The sequence below is a fragment of the Eurytemora carolleeae genome, unplaced genomic scaffold (genome assembly GCF_000591075.1).
Source record: "Eurytemora carolleeae unplaced genomic scaffold, Eaff_2.0 scaffold811, whole genome shotgun sequence".
Lineage (NCBI taxonomy): Eukaryota > Metazoa > Arthropoda > Copepoda > Calanoida > Temoridae > Eurytemora > Eurytemora carolleeae.
The window spans coordinates 46,410-64,302 of record NW_019396782.1 but is presented as its reverse complement, the minus strand read 5'-3'; the positions used below and the strand labels follow the sequence as shown (position 1 = coordinate 64,302).

The window sequence follows — 17,893 nt, the reverse complement described above, 5'->3', positions numbered from 1 at the left end:
AAACATGATTCTAATAACTTATGTTACCCTGAACCTGAGGGAATGAGAGGAGACAGTTCCTTGAAACGACCGCACAACTTGTAAATCTAGAGGTTTTTGGGGGTTTCCCAGAAACCCAGAGAGAAAGAACGGGTTAAGGTCGTCAAAAGGTTGTTCTTAGAAACTGAAGAGACTTAGAAATAGGGCGCAATTAGCAGGGGCGAGTACTAGATATTGCAACCTCTCCTCTCCCCGCCCCATTACAGGCCCATAATAATTTCACTTTTTTTAGTAAGAACATGCGTGAAACGTGCAAATATTGAAAAATAAAATATTACGGTTTCAAACTTTTGTTGTTAATTTCAATGTATATTTTTATGACGATTTTATGTCGATCAGTCGTCTTCTTATTCTTCAGTTTTATGGAATTTACTGTTCTTTGTTCATATAAGAAAATTAACCATTTTCATTACATATGTTGATGTTTTTTTTTACATGAGAATGAAATGTTTTTTTTTTAGATTTTCTAATCTGATTAGATAAATGTGTTAAACCTAATGTAAATAAACAAACCCTGATATCCCAGACTTTGTTTATCTTTAACCTATATCAAATTGAATATCCTTGTTTACGTAAATCTGGGGTTTTCTAAGTTTTGTTGAATTCATGCTCACTAGGCACTGAGATCATTTGAAGTACCGTACCGACTTATTGGGAGATAGTCAAAGAGAAGAGAATATATATTAGAGGGGAATTTACAGGAAAAAAGTGTAAAACGGCCATTTTGTAGTTGCGTATACTCTGTGTACATATTGAAACCAGTTCTCTCTGGGTGGAATTTGTAAACAAGAATAGATGCCTCAGTGTTCGTTTAGTATCCGAGGAGGTTAAGCGCATTGAATTTTGTTAACTCACATAATAGTTTCCTATGTCCAGAATATTTCATTGATTATTTATGTGAAAGATGAATCCCATGTCAGGCTTCGACAGCTGTCTTGTGTTTACATTACTGCCCAGTGACAGTACACTGCAGTACAAAAGATGCGTACACCTCTGAAATAACTTTCCTTGCATTAAATCCTTGGTATAGTACAGTATACATATGAAGGAGAATAAGCGGGATCGAACACCAAATTTAAATTTATTATTCGTTTTTTCATTAACTTTAAAGATATATATAAGATATACGGTGGTAGGCGATTTTACCCATATAATGAAGACGACTTTTTTATTCAGTTCTGATTTTAAACAAGCTTTTTCGAATTACCATAGATAATTATAGATTGCGCATAAGACGATATTTTTCTTCTTGAAAGATATAAATGTACAGAGATGTTATAATGATATTCCTATTATATAGATTAACTAGGTCGGTTGTGAACATTGGCTGTCATTGAGTACTTGTGGTGTACATGAGTTCTGTAGAGAGAAATTTAAGTTAGCTTAGTCCTTCTCATGTCCTTCTTCAGTTCTCGTCAATATGATATATTGTTCAGTGAAATATTGTTGTTCAAATAGTTCCATTCCTGGAGTTATTTTACACTCTATTTATGAAATCCATTAAAACACCAAACCACCCCACTTATCAATCATTGAAGTACACTTTGACCCCTAGAAGTACGAGTTCGCGGACTGTACAATTCTTGGTGATTTTGCTTACATAAGCTATCTATGTTTATTTATTTATCTATGGAAAAACAAGCTTACGAGTAATTAAAGAGAAGCTTTTTTCTTAAATATGTATTCATGTTTGACGATAGATATCAAGTCCAGAAAGAGAAAGAAAAAATTTAAATTTTTTTAATAAATAAATCATATATTTTAGAATATACAGATCAAACCATTATAATATATAGTCTAGTATATAAATAGAAAATTATTAAATGTAGATAATGTGATTAAAATTTGTGGGTTGCTGAATTAACATTTCCACATTTACATTTGTAAAATCAATTAAAATTAGAATCTTCATTCACATTTCACGGATTTACAACATTTGTCGTCTTCATTGCAACCTTCTTTGCCCTCATCACAGCAAGCTTCATTGTCATCCCCACATATTCCTTCATCATCGCAGCAATTCTTCTTGTCATTCTTACTTATCTTTTTGTCATCACAACATTTGCTCTTGACATCGCAGCACTTATTTTTATCATCAGAACATTGTTCCTTTTTGGAACAGCCCTCTGCCTTGTCATCGCAGCAGTTGTCTTTCTTTTCATCACAACATTCTTGGTTTTTGGTGCATTTTTTCTTTTTGTCATTGCAGCTTTTCGCCATTTTAAATTCAGCTGATTTCTGATCAGCTGATTTTGCGTGACAGTCCAGCTTTTCTTGTTCTCCAATACAGCAGGTGGCAAGATCATCACAACAATCTGGAGTTAAAATAAATTTCTATATTTAGAAATAAAAAAAACTAGACTTAAGAAAAGTAATATCAGTGAAAAACGTAAAGAACTCCCGTCGAATCTGCAATTCCTTTTATGAAAAAACAGCCAAATTAATCAAATGTAAGGATGAATCCTTTTTATGATCTCCTAACTAAAGTGCCCGGCGTTGCCTGTGTAATTTGAAAAAGTCTTAAGAATATTTTTTAGCCTTTGTTTCCCCCGGAGGAGGCCTGGGTACCGATGGGGTTTCTCAAAAAATTTCAGCCATTTTGGTCGTGCAGTTTGGCTATCTATAGCTAACATATGTATAATTATAATTATTATGTTGATAAAGGGTACCAACTGCAGATTCTAGAAAAAGTAAGTAGTTCATACAGACTATTAGTTTTTACATTTTTTAGAACTTGACCCAATCAAGTTATTTAGAATTTGAAAATTAAATAAAAATCAATATTATGCATGTCTTTGAAAAAAATTAAAACATGCCGATATGGGTTGCTTTTTAAATACACGTGTTTGATGTAATGGATAAGAAAAATATTCAACAATACAAGGGTAATCCACATGCAAAGATGAGACGACGATACAGAATTTATTCAGCCTTTTTTCTCAAATTTCTGGCACAAAACACTTGTTTCTGTCTTTGTGAGATCATAATGTACTTTTTAAAATTGTAATAAAACTTTACGTTCAAACCTTAGGTTTAGTGGTTATATATACAGGGTGTCCCACGAAACATGACATTTAATAAAAAGTTATATTTAGTTAAACAAATCTTTTGCTTAATTATATTTTACTTTGAAATCAATTTTAATATAACATGACTCCAATATAATATTTTTATTGATATTTGGTGTCAAACAACTGAACAAATAATAGAAAAAGACATTCTAAACTAATACTCAACTGTCATGTTTCTTGAAACACCGTGCATGTCGTGATTAACGTCTCATCCTATGTTGGTAACCCTGTCTATCATAGTTATTTAAAATCTCTAACCTGATACTTTACGAAGGGACATTTTAAAATGATACAAATTCTGATAGGTTTCCGGCTTTTATTCGAAATAGTTTTTGGCTTTTAATCTTCCGTAAAACGGATCAATGGTTTTATAATGTCTTACAAAACTGAAAAGCTATCAATAGTTTTTGCTTGCTGTAGTTACAATTATAATTGTTCTATTATTAGGAATAAGCTAAATTTCTGACCAGAATGATTTTCAAAACAATTGACAAGATCCAAATACTCTCTATATAAAGATGCGGTTATAGTAAAATCTAAAATTCTACGTACCTTGTTTGGTCTAATAAAGATTGATGACAAATGTCGTCTTCTATAATGAATAAAAGGCAAGTTTTGTTTGCTTGGAAGCTTCATTCCATTTAATGATTCTTACTTTTTAATCCGAATCCCAATAATTTTGTAATTAACCCTTCAATTGACGAGTGAATGAGTTAGATATGCATACATTTATGCAAAATTATTTCTTTGCTTTTAATTAAAAAAAGACGACATTAGCTCACTTGGATATTATTAGAGTCCTGTCCTGTCCCTTTCATTCAAATTTCATACAAATTCAGGTTTATTTCAACAAAATATTCTGTTATCCAACAAATGATTAAATAACTTCAGAAATACAATTTAATATTATTGATTCATGTTCAATTTTAGCATAAATATTTACTGTGAAGTGTTAAATACCTGCTGTTTTAATGTTGATTGTTCATGCAACCAAAATAACCAAAAACGTTAAAAACAACTATACAGAGCTTACACAATGCATCATCTTTATAAAGAGATTTTTGGCAAGATCTTATGTTAAATCGCTTTTTTTAATATCTTTGTTCAGAGAACCTTTTTTGTATATAATGTAAAAACGTCAAACTTCAAAAATCATATTATTTTTCAATATGAAAGATATCTTAAATGTTCAGAGCTGAAAACTTTAGAATGGTGGATATCGGGATTACTGCTTGATCCTCCCTTTTTGATAATCTCAAGATTAACATAATCTTGCAAGATTATCTTAAAAGTGTATGAAAAACGATAAAATTCAAATTAATATTTAATCATCTGAGAAACTGTAGCAGCCAATCAGAGAAAAGTGGGCAACCAATGAGAGAACAGAAATATTCTCATTGGAGAAAACAATTAACGGATATCCAAGGAGAGAGAAAAAGAGTGGATTAGGACAAAAATGAAAAGTTTCCACAGTGGATATTCGGATCAAGAAGTCAGGATTAAAGTTTATCCATTCTAAAGTTCCCAGCTCTGGCGTCATTTAAAGTAAAAAATCCTAAAATGTCTTAAAACTCAGCACAAAACAATGCCGGGTATGAAGGGTCGTTGTGAATTCGTCTACATGTCCTTTTTAACTGGGGGGCTGAACCTACAAGAGTCAGTTTAAAAGGATTTTAAATCATTTGGAATCAGTGATCTATTATAAGACGTACCATTGCAGACTTTTACAGAGCAATATTTCATAGAAAAGAAACGGTTCTGAGTAAACTGAGTAAAATTCAAGATACAAAACCTCCCCATACACTTGTACTCCGAAAGCGTTCTGCATATTTGATTATAGAAAAAAATGGTATGGACAATAAAAAAAACATTTTTACTGATAAATAATGTCATTTCCAAATTAGATTTCGTTATGAACTTAACATACTACATTGACGACAAGAAAATTTAACAATGAGTAATGACCATATTTTTTCAAAGTTTTGCAGAGCTAGTAGCTTTTCTAAAGATTTTAAAAAGTAACATCTTTTTCCTCTTAGAGTAAAACTATTTTTTTTATATTACTGCCTTTTTTGTCAATGTTTGCCAAAAAGTTTGGTTAAAATTAAATAAATTCAGTTTTTTTACAGATCTTTGTAGTTAATGTAAAATGAATGACTATAATGAAGGATATAAAAATAGAAAAAGTTCTTGAAATCACTTCAATACATTTAACATGTCGATGGGAACAACTGCTGTCATGGCTATGCATCTCTATGAACAAGGATGTTGCTTCAAAAATTCGCTTGGCTCATCTGTTATCCCCTATTGCCTATGTTGGGATCATGGAAAGTCCTATACTCTTGTGGGAGCATCGACTCCAACCGTTCTGCAATATGCTCAAGAAGTTAAATCCAATGGATTTCACGAATATGATTGGGGTGAACGTGAACAGCACCTTTTCCATCATGGCCCTAATAGAAAACCTACCTACAGGTTACAAGATGTGACTACTCCTGTTGATATTTACTACAATGGTCAGAATGATTGGTTAACTTCTTCAACTGATGTTTTGAGAACCATTTCAGAGCTGCCAAGTATCGTCCCTGGAATGTTGCATTAGATTGAGTTCCCAACCTGGAACCATTTGGATTTCCTTTGGGGGATATATGGCATACGCTGATATGGAGGTGTATTCTGATTGCTGGCTTATATGAAAACATTTTGGAATACAGATTGTAGGGTTTAATATCTTTTTTCCTACTTTCAATATGAAGATCTAAAAATGTCAGATTTTTAAATACAATTCTTTATTCCTGATTCTCAAATTTAAAAATTTCATATATGTATATGACAATGATAACTTATAGATTGGAATAATGGAGTTTTAAAAAATCAGGAACACTTTTTAATTCTGCGTTTTTTCTAATTTATTATATCAAATACGGTAAATAATAAACAAATGAATAATTTGTTGATAGCAATTATATCAAAGTCCAAAGGAGCTGCTTGCACTCGATCTTAACAAATCGGAGGAGCTGCTTGAAGTGGAGCTTTTAGGTGAGGAGCTCCTTGAATTAGATCTGTTAGACCCGTAGCTGCTGCTTCTAGATTTCAGCATCTGTTTAGCCACAGCTCGCGAATTCTCATCTACCTGAAAAGTAACTGTAAAAGAAACTGAGTTCGAATTTAAAGAATTTGAGCCGTGTCTCAAATTTGTGACGCGGCTCAAACACGGTGGGTTCCACTTAAAATTGTATTCCGTGTTAAGTGATTGAAGGCGGTGCTCAATGCATGCAATTCTTTAAATTATTAATTCCTTTACATAATTCAAATAATAAACAATTTTATTTAATTTATTGTTTGGTTTTTGCAGTTTCCCCAATATTGAATTTTGCTTGCAAATAACAATAATAAACATTTGCAGATCTTAAATTGCACATTGGGAAATTCTTAACATTCAATCCCCAGGGCCGGAAACATAAGACAGTGTATCGTAATGAAAGTCAATATCTGAAATCCAGTTTCACATTTATGGGGTTAGGAAGTTTTATAGATACCAATATTTTTGTTTAGAAATATTATTTCATGTGGTTTCTTTACTTTCTCTCTATGTTTTCTGATTTCTTAGATTAAAATCTACAAAATTGTATTAACACAAAATCTTTTGAAGTGTACTCCCTTTACTAGAATTTTCAGGTTTTAAATGTTGCTCTTGAATCAGCCATTTTTTCTTTTACTTTTGAAAATTCTTCGGGTTATGGTAATGTAAAATACTATAGCAAACTAAGGCCCCATCAGTTTTAACGTTCATTGAACTTTAAAAAGCCAAGTATTGATGATTCATGATAAAATAAAAGCATTTGTGTGACCCTCCAGTCTTCAACTTGGCTTAGTATGAAACTTTTATGACAAAGAAACAAAAGTTTTCTTTTTCTTGATATTTTTCCCAAACTAATTATAGGATATTAACTCTATACAAGGAGAAGACAAATCGACAAACTTTAGTCAATAAACTTTTCAGTAATCAAACAAATTAAAATGACAAAATTTGGAATCATACAGGGTTACCCACAAAGGACGAGACTTTAACGACGACCTAAAGCTTTTTAGATAGAACGTGTTAAAGGTAGGTTTAAGGATTTCCTTCTTATGAATATTTTTTAATGGAATCTGTATAGATTTAAGGAAAAAAGAATTAGGTTAGGTTAGAGAACCATGAATTGTATTTTTAAAGACTTTAAAAATTCCGTATAGTCGTCTCTCTGAAGTCTCATAATTGTAGGGTTACTCCTCAGTAGTAAAGAAAGGTCAAAATTTGTCAAAAAAGGAATTACATTTTCCAGAATTCCAAAATTAGTAGGCGATATTGCACATTTTTTTGCCCTTTTTAATTGACTTTTTCCGTGAGCAAAACCATCTAGTTCGTTGTTAAGTTATTTACTTTAATCATTTTCTTTAGAGATGTAAAAATAAAATCATTAAAAATTCAAATGATTAAAAATTGAAACCACTTTTTTTCGGAATCTGGTTCCTTTTGTCGTCGGCTTTTGACTTAAAACTTTAAATTGTAACTAGAAATGGGCCTGGGTACGAATTATGTTTGTTTGAGTAATTTGAAGGAATAAATTGATGCAGGAATTATAACCGTGCATTAAAGGGAGTGACCGGCTATGTAAGGTAGTTGAGCTGAGTTTAAGCGCAAATTCGACGTTCAAAACAAATCAAAAAAATCTTTGAGGATGGATGGATACGTTTTCAGAATTAGTTTCTTTTTAATTATTAAATAAATCCATTTAATTCGGGCAGTAGGTGTAAACCCCCTTTCTGCAGTGCATATGAAAATTTATATACTTTGCTTGTCTGGGTGTCTGTTTGTTTGTTTGTATCCAAAAAACGTCAAAATGGCTGAGCTGATCGGGTCCAAATTTTGTGTGTTATTGTTATATGATGTATACAAAGAGAAAATGTTCCGAATTGAAAAAGAAGATGGGTGCGAGGCGCCCTGAAAGCCTACTAGTAGTATGCATATAATACAATTACAAATTTTAATATCCTCAGAAGAATAGGATTAAAGGGGTTTTCGTTTGTAGAGATCCCTGTCCAATTCAAACCTTTCTCTGATCTGTAATATTGAAGATAATTTCGTGTTTTCGACTCGAAAAGTGTTTATTTCTGTGAATTTCTTAATATAAGCAAAAATGCGCAAGTCACTTTTGCAAAGAAACCACAAATGAAAATTAACAGTTTAAAAAACAAAATCATGGATATCTTCTTCATCCTTGATGAAATAAAGCTTTTAAGGGCACCGTTGTAAATCGGGCATCGCGATTACGCTTACAGTCCCTTTATGGTTCTGAGTAGGATAATGATAATTTGATAAACCGCCCATTTAAAAAATTAATTTACCACTTTTCCATCCAATTCTTTTACAGAGGGTAGACCAGCCATTAATAGAACTTTATACTTTGTCTCATTTGTCATCTAAATATATTAGCATATATCATTTAATAATAAAAAATCCTAAAAATTATAATGATAGTAACACTAGTAAAACATAATAATGATAATAAAAAGAATAATAATAATAATAATAATAATAATAATAATAATAATAATAATAATAATATTAATGAATAATAGAACATACGTCGTATATAAAAATACGTGATATAATTTTGATAGTATTAAACTAGATCTGAAAAAAAATTTAACATTTCATAGTGGGAGAACTGGTGCATTTGGCGTTTTGTTTTACTTGGCGTTTTGTGTTGTGGCGTTTTGTGTTGTGGCGTTTTGTTTTTTTGTCCAACGGATCAAGCTAATGCCTTTTATTTAGATCAATCAGTTTCTACCAGTCATTAGCAAATCAACGCTATATGCGATTAACAAAAATAATTATCATTAACCAAACCTAATAGTTAAGCCTAAGGAAAAACAGGAAGCATGGACCAGCCCGAGTAAAATAAGTTTTTAAGACAACGGCGCAACACAAAACGTTAGGGTACATAACTTTTAATCGATCTTGAGCAAAACTAAATAATAGAAAGACCTTGATAATTAACTGGAAATAGATTTATTATTATATCGTTTTATTTGAATGTGTGAACTTGTATCCACACTCTACCCTTTCTTCGGCTCACACCTCTCAACCAAAAATAATTATTAAAGTTAAAATTTTCGATCAATTAGTAATTTAGAAGTCATAAAAACTCTGGTGTAATGCAATTAGAGAATTGAAAAATAGAATGTATACTTTTAATTTTCAAGAATATTTACTCCCTCAAAATTAAAAAAAATTGTTTTGGAAATAAAATTTAGGCATCAAAAGGATTTTTGTTTTTGTTTTTAAGAATTGTGAATGGTAAAATTCTCATTGTTTTTTTACATGAGAACTAGCATCCTTTGGTTCTCTTAAAAATGAGAAAAACAAACTTATCCGGTTCCATCATACTACAAATTAAAAAACATTTTTCTTCTTAGGGAATGAAAACTTGTAAGATTTTAATATTACGTCACTCATGTGTTTTAGTGGGTATTATGTCACTCAAGTTTGTTTAGCGGGTATTATGTCACTCAAGTTTGTTTAGTATCAAAATGTGAAAATTCGGTCAAAATTCACTAATTTTAGTATCCAGTGCTATCAATTCTTGGAAATATTTAGTTTTGATACCCAGCCATTTCGATATATTTTGACGAAACAAAATCTAAAAGGGTGGATTTTCAACTTTTTTGTTTTGATCACAGCGGAATTGATTTTTTGTCACAAACTGAAATTTTCCAATTCCCATGTTTGCAACCTGAAAGTGAAACTTGAAATATTTGATTTGACAAAATTTATAGTTTGAAATTTTTAAGGTCTATGACATCCTGTTGCGGAAATATAAGGATTATATAAAATATAAAATGAATGTCTTTCAAAACAAATCAACTATTATAACTGTTATATAAAATTTTTATTTATTAAAACTAAGTGGCAAAGTACTCAAAACAGGAGACTCTGAAGAAGAATTAGAAATTACACCAAATAACATATCTTACTTGATAACAGATTGAATGCATTGTAGATTATTGCCAAAACAAACCAAGGTTTCCAGACTTTTTAGTCCCTCGATACCTAAATGTGCAACAAATAAATTGTAAACAATAAAATAAAATTGCAAACAATAAAATGAAATTGCAAACAATAAAATGAAATTGCAAATAATAAATGAAATCGTAAACAATAGAATGAAATTGAAAACAATAAAATGAAATTGCAAACAATAAAATGAAATTGCAAACAATAAAATAAAATTGCAAACAATAAAATGAAATTACAAACAATAAAATGAAATTGTAAACAATAAAATGAAATTGTAAACAATAAAATGAAATTGCAGACAACATTTTTTTGAGAAAGCGCATGCTATGAGCGGAACTATTTTCGTAATTTTTGGAGGGATATTATTTTCTTGGGAGAAGTGAACAATCCCTTTAATGTTTAATAACAGTGAAATGAATAAATGAAAAATAAAACAAGGTTCTCGAGGTTTTTACTGTTATTGAGTTGCATTTGATAGTTGAAAGTTGAAACTAATTTTTAAAGTTTCATGTCATTAAACCAGCACGATAAAAACAAACAAATTTAGGTTTATTTATTTAACCAATTTAAAATAATTTATTGTAGGTTTTGTAAAAATAGTTCCATGTACACCCCTTTCTTAGCCTATTGTGCATAAATAAGCAAGTCAGATTTTATAGAGAACCCACATTTTTTAATTATCTATTTTCAGATACAGCGGTCAGCATATATATCAATACAATGTTGGTTACTATAGGCAAATGATATGATACAATTTCAGTTTCTAATAATTCATTGGTATACATAGTGATTAGTACTGAAATGTAACATCTCAGTATCGGGTATCCGTATTCAAATATTTGTCAGCCTCTGTATTATATCACCATGATATGCTGACCACTGTAGATAAAACTGTTTTATCTTTTTCCTTGTTTATTTTCATTCTGAGGGTACTATCAAAAATCGGACAACCCCCGAAGGAATTTACGTCCTAAGTTCAAATTTTTCCCGCGAATAAATAGCTAGTTATTTTTTTTCTATTTTACTCACCTGATAAAGTTGAGAGTCTTGTGTTCGATATATTTAAATACTTTAAACATTTAGAGAGTTCTTCACAACAACTAAACAGTAAACAGTAAACAGTAAACAGTAAACAGTAAACAGTAAACAGTAAACAGTAAACAGTAAACAGTAAACAGTAAACAGTAAACAGTAAACAGTAAACAGTAAACAGTAAACAGTAAACAATAAACAGTAACCAGTAACCAGTAAACTAACCTAGGATTTATAATAAACTGTTCGCCTGCAGGTAAACGCTGTGACCCTAGATGCAATTCCTACAAAACAAACCAAGTAAATAAAAATGAATTAAAGTGACTGTTTACGTAATTTCAAGTGACTTTTTAGTAAAAAATTAAAATTTCTTATTTAAAAAGGTAAAACCTTTATCAGAGTGACAATGAGGACATTTTTGTCGTTTTTCCTCACACATGAACAAAAATTAATTCTGTCAACTTTCGTCCTTCTCTGAGGTCTAATATCTAAAACTTACTTAATACAGAGAACCCGCAGTTTACATTATCAATTTTTAGAAATAAAAATAAGGAAATCTTTATATTATTTGACTGAATGCCGCGTTAAATGTAAGTAGGTCTGGAACTTTTTAAATTGAAGGTAAATTGAAGGTACGTTGACATTTCCTAAATTTGAAATTATTTGAAATCTTTATGACCCCAGAGATACGAAACTCCAAAAACCTAATGTTTTTTCATCTTTGAATCCATATACTTTAGGCTCAGGTGCACTTAATTATTCGTAAGCAATTCATTTTTAAATTACACAAATAAGAACAAGTTCTGAACGTTTTGTTATTTTGAAGTTAATTTGAAAAATTGATTCCGGGAATCAGATGAATTATGATTATAGAAAATAAAGCAAACATGAAACTGTAAAATAAAAGTTGTAATATTAGATTTGAAGGATTTCTTCCCTCAACTTCACTGAAAATATAAATCTTCTTAAAGGGACTGTAAACATATTTGAAAATAAACATTATACTTTAATATAAGCCTATTTTTCCACTAAATATGTTTATGTGAGCCAGAAATAAATGAATAAGCATAAATTAATTAATTAATATAAATGAATGTGTGTAACATTTTTGAATGGATCGAATTTTATTCCGTTTTCTCGGGGTGTACACGCGAAAGTGAGACTTCTTCGTCATTATTAAATTAAGGTTATCTTAGAAACCACATATTAAAGCCAGAATGTAATAAATATCGCGTAGTTGTAATGAATATATTGTGTAAACATAATATCTGTAAACCTGAACTGCTGTAAATAGCTGTACTAATCGTGCTAATCACAGTATACTGTGATTAGCTTATATCCGCGCTAATATTAAATATGTACACCAAAACTTAAACTATGCTGTAAACATGTATTGTGATAGCTTAACTACGTTATATCTATCCGCGCTAATCTTGTAAATACATAAATTAAACTTAAACTAAGCTGTATATATGTATGAACGAAAAACTTGTAATTACTTCGAATAACGTTAATTTGTAACATTGATATCTAAATACAAATTAGTTAGTATAAACTCCGCTTTGATTACTATGATAGAGTACTTTGGTTCTGTTGAAAAATACAATCTAAGATCGTGCCCATTGATTTGGCATTGATAGATTAAGAGCTTGTGTCCCTGTTGACATTGATAGCTGAGAAGATCCTGTCCATTGGTTTGGCATTGATCGATTAAGAGCTTGTGTCCGTTTTGACATTTATATCCGGGCTTGTGCCCGTTTTGACAATGATAGCTGCGAAGATCGTGCCCATTGGTTTGACATTGATTGCATGAAGAGCTTGTGCCCGTGTTGACAGTGATAGCAGAGAAGATTGTGCCCATTGGTTTGACATCGATTGTCTGAAGAGCTTGTGCCCGTGTTGACATTGCCTAAGAGCATGTGTCCGTGTTGACATTGATAGCTGACGAGTGGTACCTGGATTGATACAGGTCTGGAAGCATTTTTACGAGTACAGCATTTACTACAAGAAGATCAAATTTAACCTTCAGATGTTATATTCAAAGATATTAAGGCCTTGACCCACCCCCTTCATTTTCCACTCGTTTTAGAGTATCTAACTCACTGTAGTGTAAACTCTGGCTCATTTCAAGTACAGGGCCGACTTTTAAGGACTAGAGCAAGTATTACAGTACTACGCATACAGACTATATTAGACAAAACGGAACAGTATACGAAATGAATTAACCCCTTCTAGAGAGATTATTCTAGTGAAATTTGTGGCTTTTGGGTAACCCTGTATATCTATAAAAAGTTGTAATCTCTGGTTGTCTGTCCGTCTGTCTTTCTGTCTGTGTGTTTGTTTGTCCGATCATAACTCAGGAGCCCGTTAATTGGTATACCTCAAATCTTGATTGGGAAACACGGGAGAGCCACGGGAATGTTTTTAGCTCGGTTTTGAGATTCTAAGTTGAGTGAGTCGACTTTAATAGCGAGAATTTAGTTTCCCGGTAAAATCGTTAAAGTGCGGATAAACGGCTGGAGTAACCTGGGCAACGTTGGCTTCCCAAGTTAGTAATGTATATATTTCTTACCTCTAAGTTTTTATTCTTATCCAAGTTTTCTAAAACTTGAATTCGGTTTCGGGTCAGATAAAGTTTCTTTAGGTGAAACAATCGGTCTAAACCTTTATAACAAACATTTTCTAAAGAATGGGGAAACAGAGGCGCAATTAGGGTATTTTTTAAGGTAAAGGGGAACATTTATGTAAGAAATCTTTTTTTAAAAATTTGACCATTTGCCCCCTGTTCTTATTCTAATAGTTACCGCCATATTGGTTTTAAATGTTTCTGAATACACCGAAAAATTATTTTATAAATAAATTTGTTTCCTTGGATTCTTGTAATTTTATTATTCTGTAGATACAGGAGCTGGATTAGAGGAGCTGATTCTAGATTCTAAATAATATTATTCTGTAGATACAGGAGCTGGAATAGAGGAGCTGATCCTAGGTTCTAAATAATATTATTCTGCAGATACAGGATCTGGATTAGAGGAGCTGATTCTAGGTTCTAAATAATATTATTCTGCAGATACAGGAGCTGGATTAGAGGAGCTGATTCTAGATTCTAAATAATATTATTCTGTAGATACAGGAGCTGGATTAGAAGAGCTGATTCTAGGTTCTAAATAATATTATTCAGTAGATACAGGAGCTGGATTAGAGGAGCTGATTATAGATTCTAAATAATATTATTCTGTAGAAACAGGAGCTGGATTAGAGGAGCTGATTATAGATTCTAAATAATATTATTCTGTAGAAACAGGAGCTGGATTACAGGAGCTGATTCTAGATTCTAAATAATATTATTCATTTCAGAGTATATTAGATAATAAAAGTGTTACACGGGCATTTTGAACCAAACATTTTAAAAATAAAAAATATGGAAAATCGATTTACTTATAGTTTTTTAAAAAATTTCCATTTCAAATACAAAAAAAACTATGGTTCAAGGGGCGCATCCATATTCGATTTTAACTTTTAACTGATGCTCTTATCACTTTTTATCGTAATTTTTGAAAAATCAAAAAATTATTCATTGCCAATTTTTACATTCTAACCATCCCTAACCCTTCCCTGAGACCATGTGATGGCTCACAAAAAAAAATCTACCCGATTGGTTCAGCCGTTTTGACGTTTATTGGTTACAAACAAACAAATAAACAAACAGACAAGCAAAATATATTTAAAGATTGAATTAAACTTCAGACTTCAGAATATTTTTGTGGGGGACTCAAAAAATAAAACACAGTGATAACCAGAAAACTCTGGAATAGGAAGACGACTTTTAGACTCATGTTTTAACTTAAATATCCCACTAAACATGAGGCACTGCAACTCTGTAGTGTAAACAGACCCATTTCCATTTATTAGTGATATGATAACTTACTAGTAAAGTTACTTGCTTTGTAACAACATCAAATGCACTTCAGCGTTGCTTTAATGTCGTCTTCCTATACCACAGTTTCCTGGTTATCACTGTAGCACATATCTTTTTAAAATATTTTCTGAATTTCTAAGACCATCAAAAGATCATGTCCAAGAAGAATCGACAAAAATTAAACATTGACCTAATCTATTTTTATACTTTGATCGTCAAATTTGAAAAAAAACCTCGAAATTTACTGTTCTAGAAAATGCGCTGATTTAAGTGATAAACAGAAAAATCCGCAAAATACAATTTACAAAGAAAAGTGGCAGCTTGAAGAACAACAGTTAACAGCTAGAATTGTTTTCTAGAAAAGAGGAGCGAAAGCCCTGGAAGCCTAGTAATTCAATATTTAATTTTTTAGTATTTGATCACTATGTTCACAGTTTATATTATATACGTATCCCTTTCAGAATCAGAATTTCAAACAATCCCTTTAACTTTTCAAATGTTTGAGAATATTTAAAAAAAAAGATATTTACTTGTATTTCTGTTATTTTGTTCCCGTAAAGGTAAAGAACTGTAATATTCTTACAACTTGATATATCTACAATCTGCTGGATACCCTGCTCCTACAATTATTTATTATTATTACAATTTTACCTGACTATGGAGATGAGAAACTCTGCAATGAAAATTTTTTATTGAAAAAAAGTTTTTTGTTTAATTCTGTATTATTTTCTTTTTGGATAATCTGTCAACATTTAACATAAAAGACCGGTCGAATATTTTTCAGCTTTGCATTTTTTTGCCTTTATATAGAAATTAAGTTAAACTAAAAAATAAAAAATATTTCTTCAAATTTTTAAAAAAAAACGTTTTAGAAAAAAATTCTCAAATTTCTCACGAAATTTGTAAAAGACAGAAATACTTATACTTTAAGTAACATTTCGTAATTCTATATAGAGTGAAGGAAATATTGGTTATTTTTTGTTGTAAAGAAAAAAATTATTTCCTAAGTAGCCATGAACTCTGGTCTTCACCAGGCAATCTTACAAACATCTTAGATACCCCCTCAACAACCTTAAGTACAACTTTTTAACATTATTTAGAATCAAACTGAAGAAACTATTCGTACAGGGTGTCCCAATAAACATGGGAATTCAGAGATGATATAAAAAATAATTTTAGTCCTTTTTTTTTTGCAGAAAATGCTAGATTTTTCGAGTATCATGTGCGTATTTTGGCGCTAAAGATTGGAGATAATCTAATATGATATGGGACGCTCTGTATATCGTCTTATACGCAACATCCCCCTATACGGAACTTCTGATCTACAGGGTGTCCCGGGTCCCCCACGTCATATTAGAATGTCAATCGGTTTAAATTACGATTTTTGAGACTAAAACAGTTAAGAAAAATGAATCATTTGAAAAATTGAATAAAGGCTATAAATATAAGAAATTGCTAGGTTTTTTGTTGAGTATTTTGGGTTTATTTTGGCGTTAAAACTAGGAGATAAGATATGGAACGCTCTGTACTATAATCGGACCTACGCCAGCTGTTTTTTTGTATTATTTCAGGGTTAGGTTATGCTAAGACAATTTCTGGGCCGAGCACCGCGGCTAGGACTGGCTAGGGGGCCAGGCGCTGCGGCCACATAGTCCGGTATTACATCCACCTAATGATACATCTGTCGATACGATATATCGGACCGATCATGTTGCGTACAGGGTGACCCACGAAACATGACATTTGATAAATAGTTATGTTTAGTTAAACAAAGATCTTTTGCTTAATTTTATTTTACCTTGAAATTAATTTTAATATAACATGACTACAATATAATATTTTTATTGATCTTTGGTGTCGAACAACTGAACAAATAATTGAAGAAGACATTCTAAAGTATTCATCAACTGTCATGTTTCGTGTGACACCCTGTAGGTCCGAAGTACTGTTGGACGGAAACGCCGTATGAAAGAACTAATTTTATCCACAAGTCCATCTTGCAGCTGTAAAACCACGTGCTAGTAGGTCGGATGTGTAGTATAGCGGGTTGGCTTAGGTCAGAAGTGGAGTATAGCGGATTTGCGTACGTCGGAAGATACACCATCTTCGTTCCGAAAAATATTTACTACGACGACATTCAAAAATTGCGGCATTCACAACTCTCCTTTCCAAACCAAACCCATAAACACAGGGAGGGCGAGTAAGGAAACTTTCGGGGCTTTACAGTTTAATTCATAGATTTTAGTTGAAATATCGTTGTATTGTTAACGTAAACATACTTTTGGGCGCCAATTAGACGTCTTTGCGTCAAATAATACCTTTTTATCTAGGCGTGATGAAACATTTCACGAGAAAAATTATTTCTTAATGCTTGCCGGGAAATTTGTTTCAAAATTCATGTTTTTCATACTTAAAATCTGGAACAAAGCACGAGATAATTCAAATAAGTAATCACAGGTTATTATATATGTGGTCTGGACCCACCTAACTAGCGTAGGTTGTTCTAACTTCTTTTCTTATCCCGAAAACAGAGGGTCTTAACATTAACATACAAAATTTGGGTCTGTCCTAGAGAACGATTTTTGGACCCCGGCCCCCCCCCCCTCCTATAAATTTTGTACATGACCATTTATTTTTTAGCAAATTTATTATTATTTATTTTTTTGTTATTTAGGGTTAGGTTAGGTTAAGACACTTTCTGGGCCGAGCGCTGCGGCCACGGGTGAGGTTAGTTAAGACACTTTCTAAGTGAGTAAACTTCTAAAATGT

General features: G+C 31.6%; 1 protein-coding gene and 2 long non-coding RNA genes across 3 annotated transcripts; all 3 read right to left on the bottom strand.

Annotated features, from left to right (window-relative positions):
• Positions 1–1,764: 1,764 nt before the first annotated feature.
• Positions 1,765–3,405, bottom strand: LOC111708648 (metallothionein-1). Its single transcript, XM_023482087.1, has 2 exons — positions 3,369–3,405; positions 1,765–2,354 (listed from the first exon to the last, which is right to left on the bottom strand). Exons 1-2 carry the CDS (start codon positions 3,388–3,390, stop codon positions 1,948–1,950), a joined length of 429 nt encoding a protein of 142 aa, XP_023337855.1. The 5' UTR covers positions 3,391–3,405; the 3' UTR covers positions 1,765–1,947.
• Positions 3,406–10,130: 6,725 nt separating this feature from the next.
• LOC111708655 (uncharacterized) lies at positions 10,131–13,865 on the bottom strand. Its single transcript, XR_002766704.1, has 4 exons — positions 13,778–13,865; positions 11,431–11,489; positions 11,203–11,273; positions 10,131–10,206 (listed from the first exon to the last, which is right to left on the bottom strand). It is a non-coding gene; the product is annotated as an uncharacterized LOC111708655 (long non-coding RNA).
• A 207-nt stretch (positions 13,866–14,072) lies between these two features.
• On the bottom strand, positions 14,073–15,842 carry LOC111708644 (uncharacterized). The gene is made up of 3 exons (XR_002766703.1): positions 15,776–15,842; positions 15,655–15,744; positions 14,073–14,140 (listed from the first exon to the last, which is right to left on the bottom strand). It is a non-coding gene; the product is annotated as an uncharacterized LOC111708644 (long non-coding RNA).
• Positions 15,843–17,893: the final 2,051 nt, after the last annotated feature.

Excerpts from the sequence above, each read along its gene's own strand:
- LOC111708648 (XM_023482087.1), bottom strand. The coding sequence starts at position 3,390 with ATGTCCCTTCGTAAAGTATCAG. Across the intron at positions 2,355-3,368 it reads GTCCCTTCGTAAAGTATCAG|ATTGTTGTGATGATCTTGCC; the intron begins GTTAGAGATTTT and ends TTTTAACTCCAG.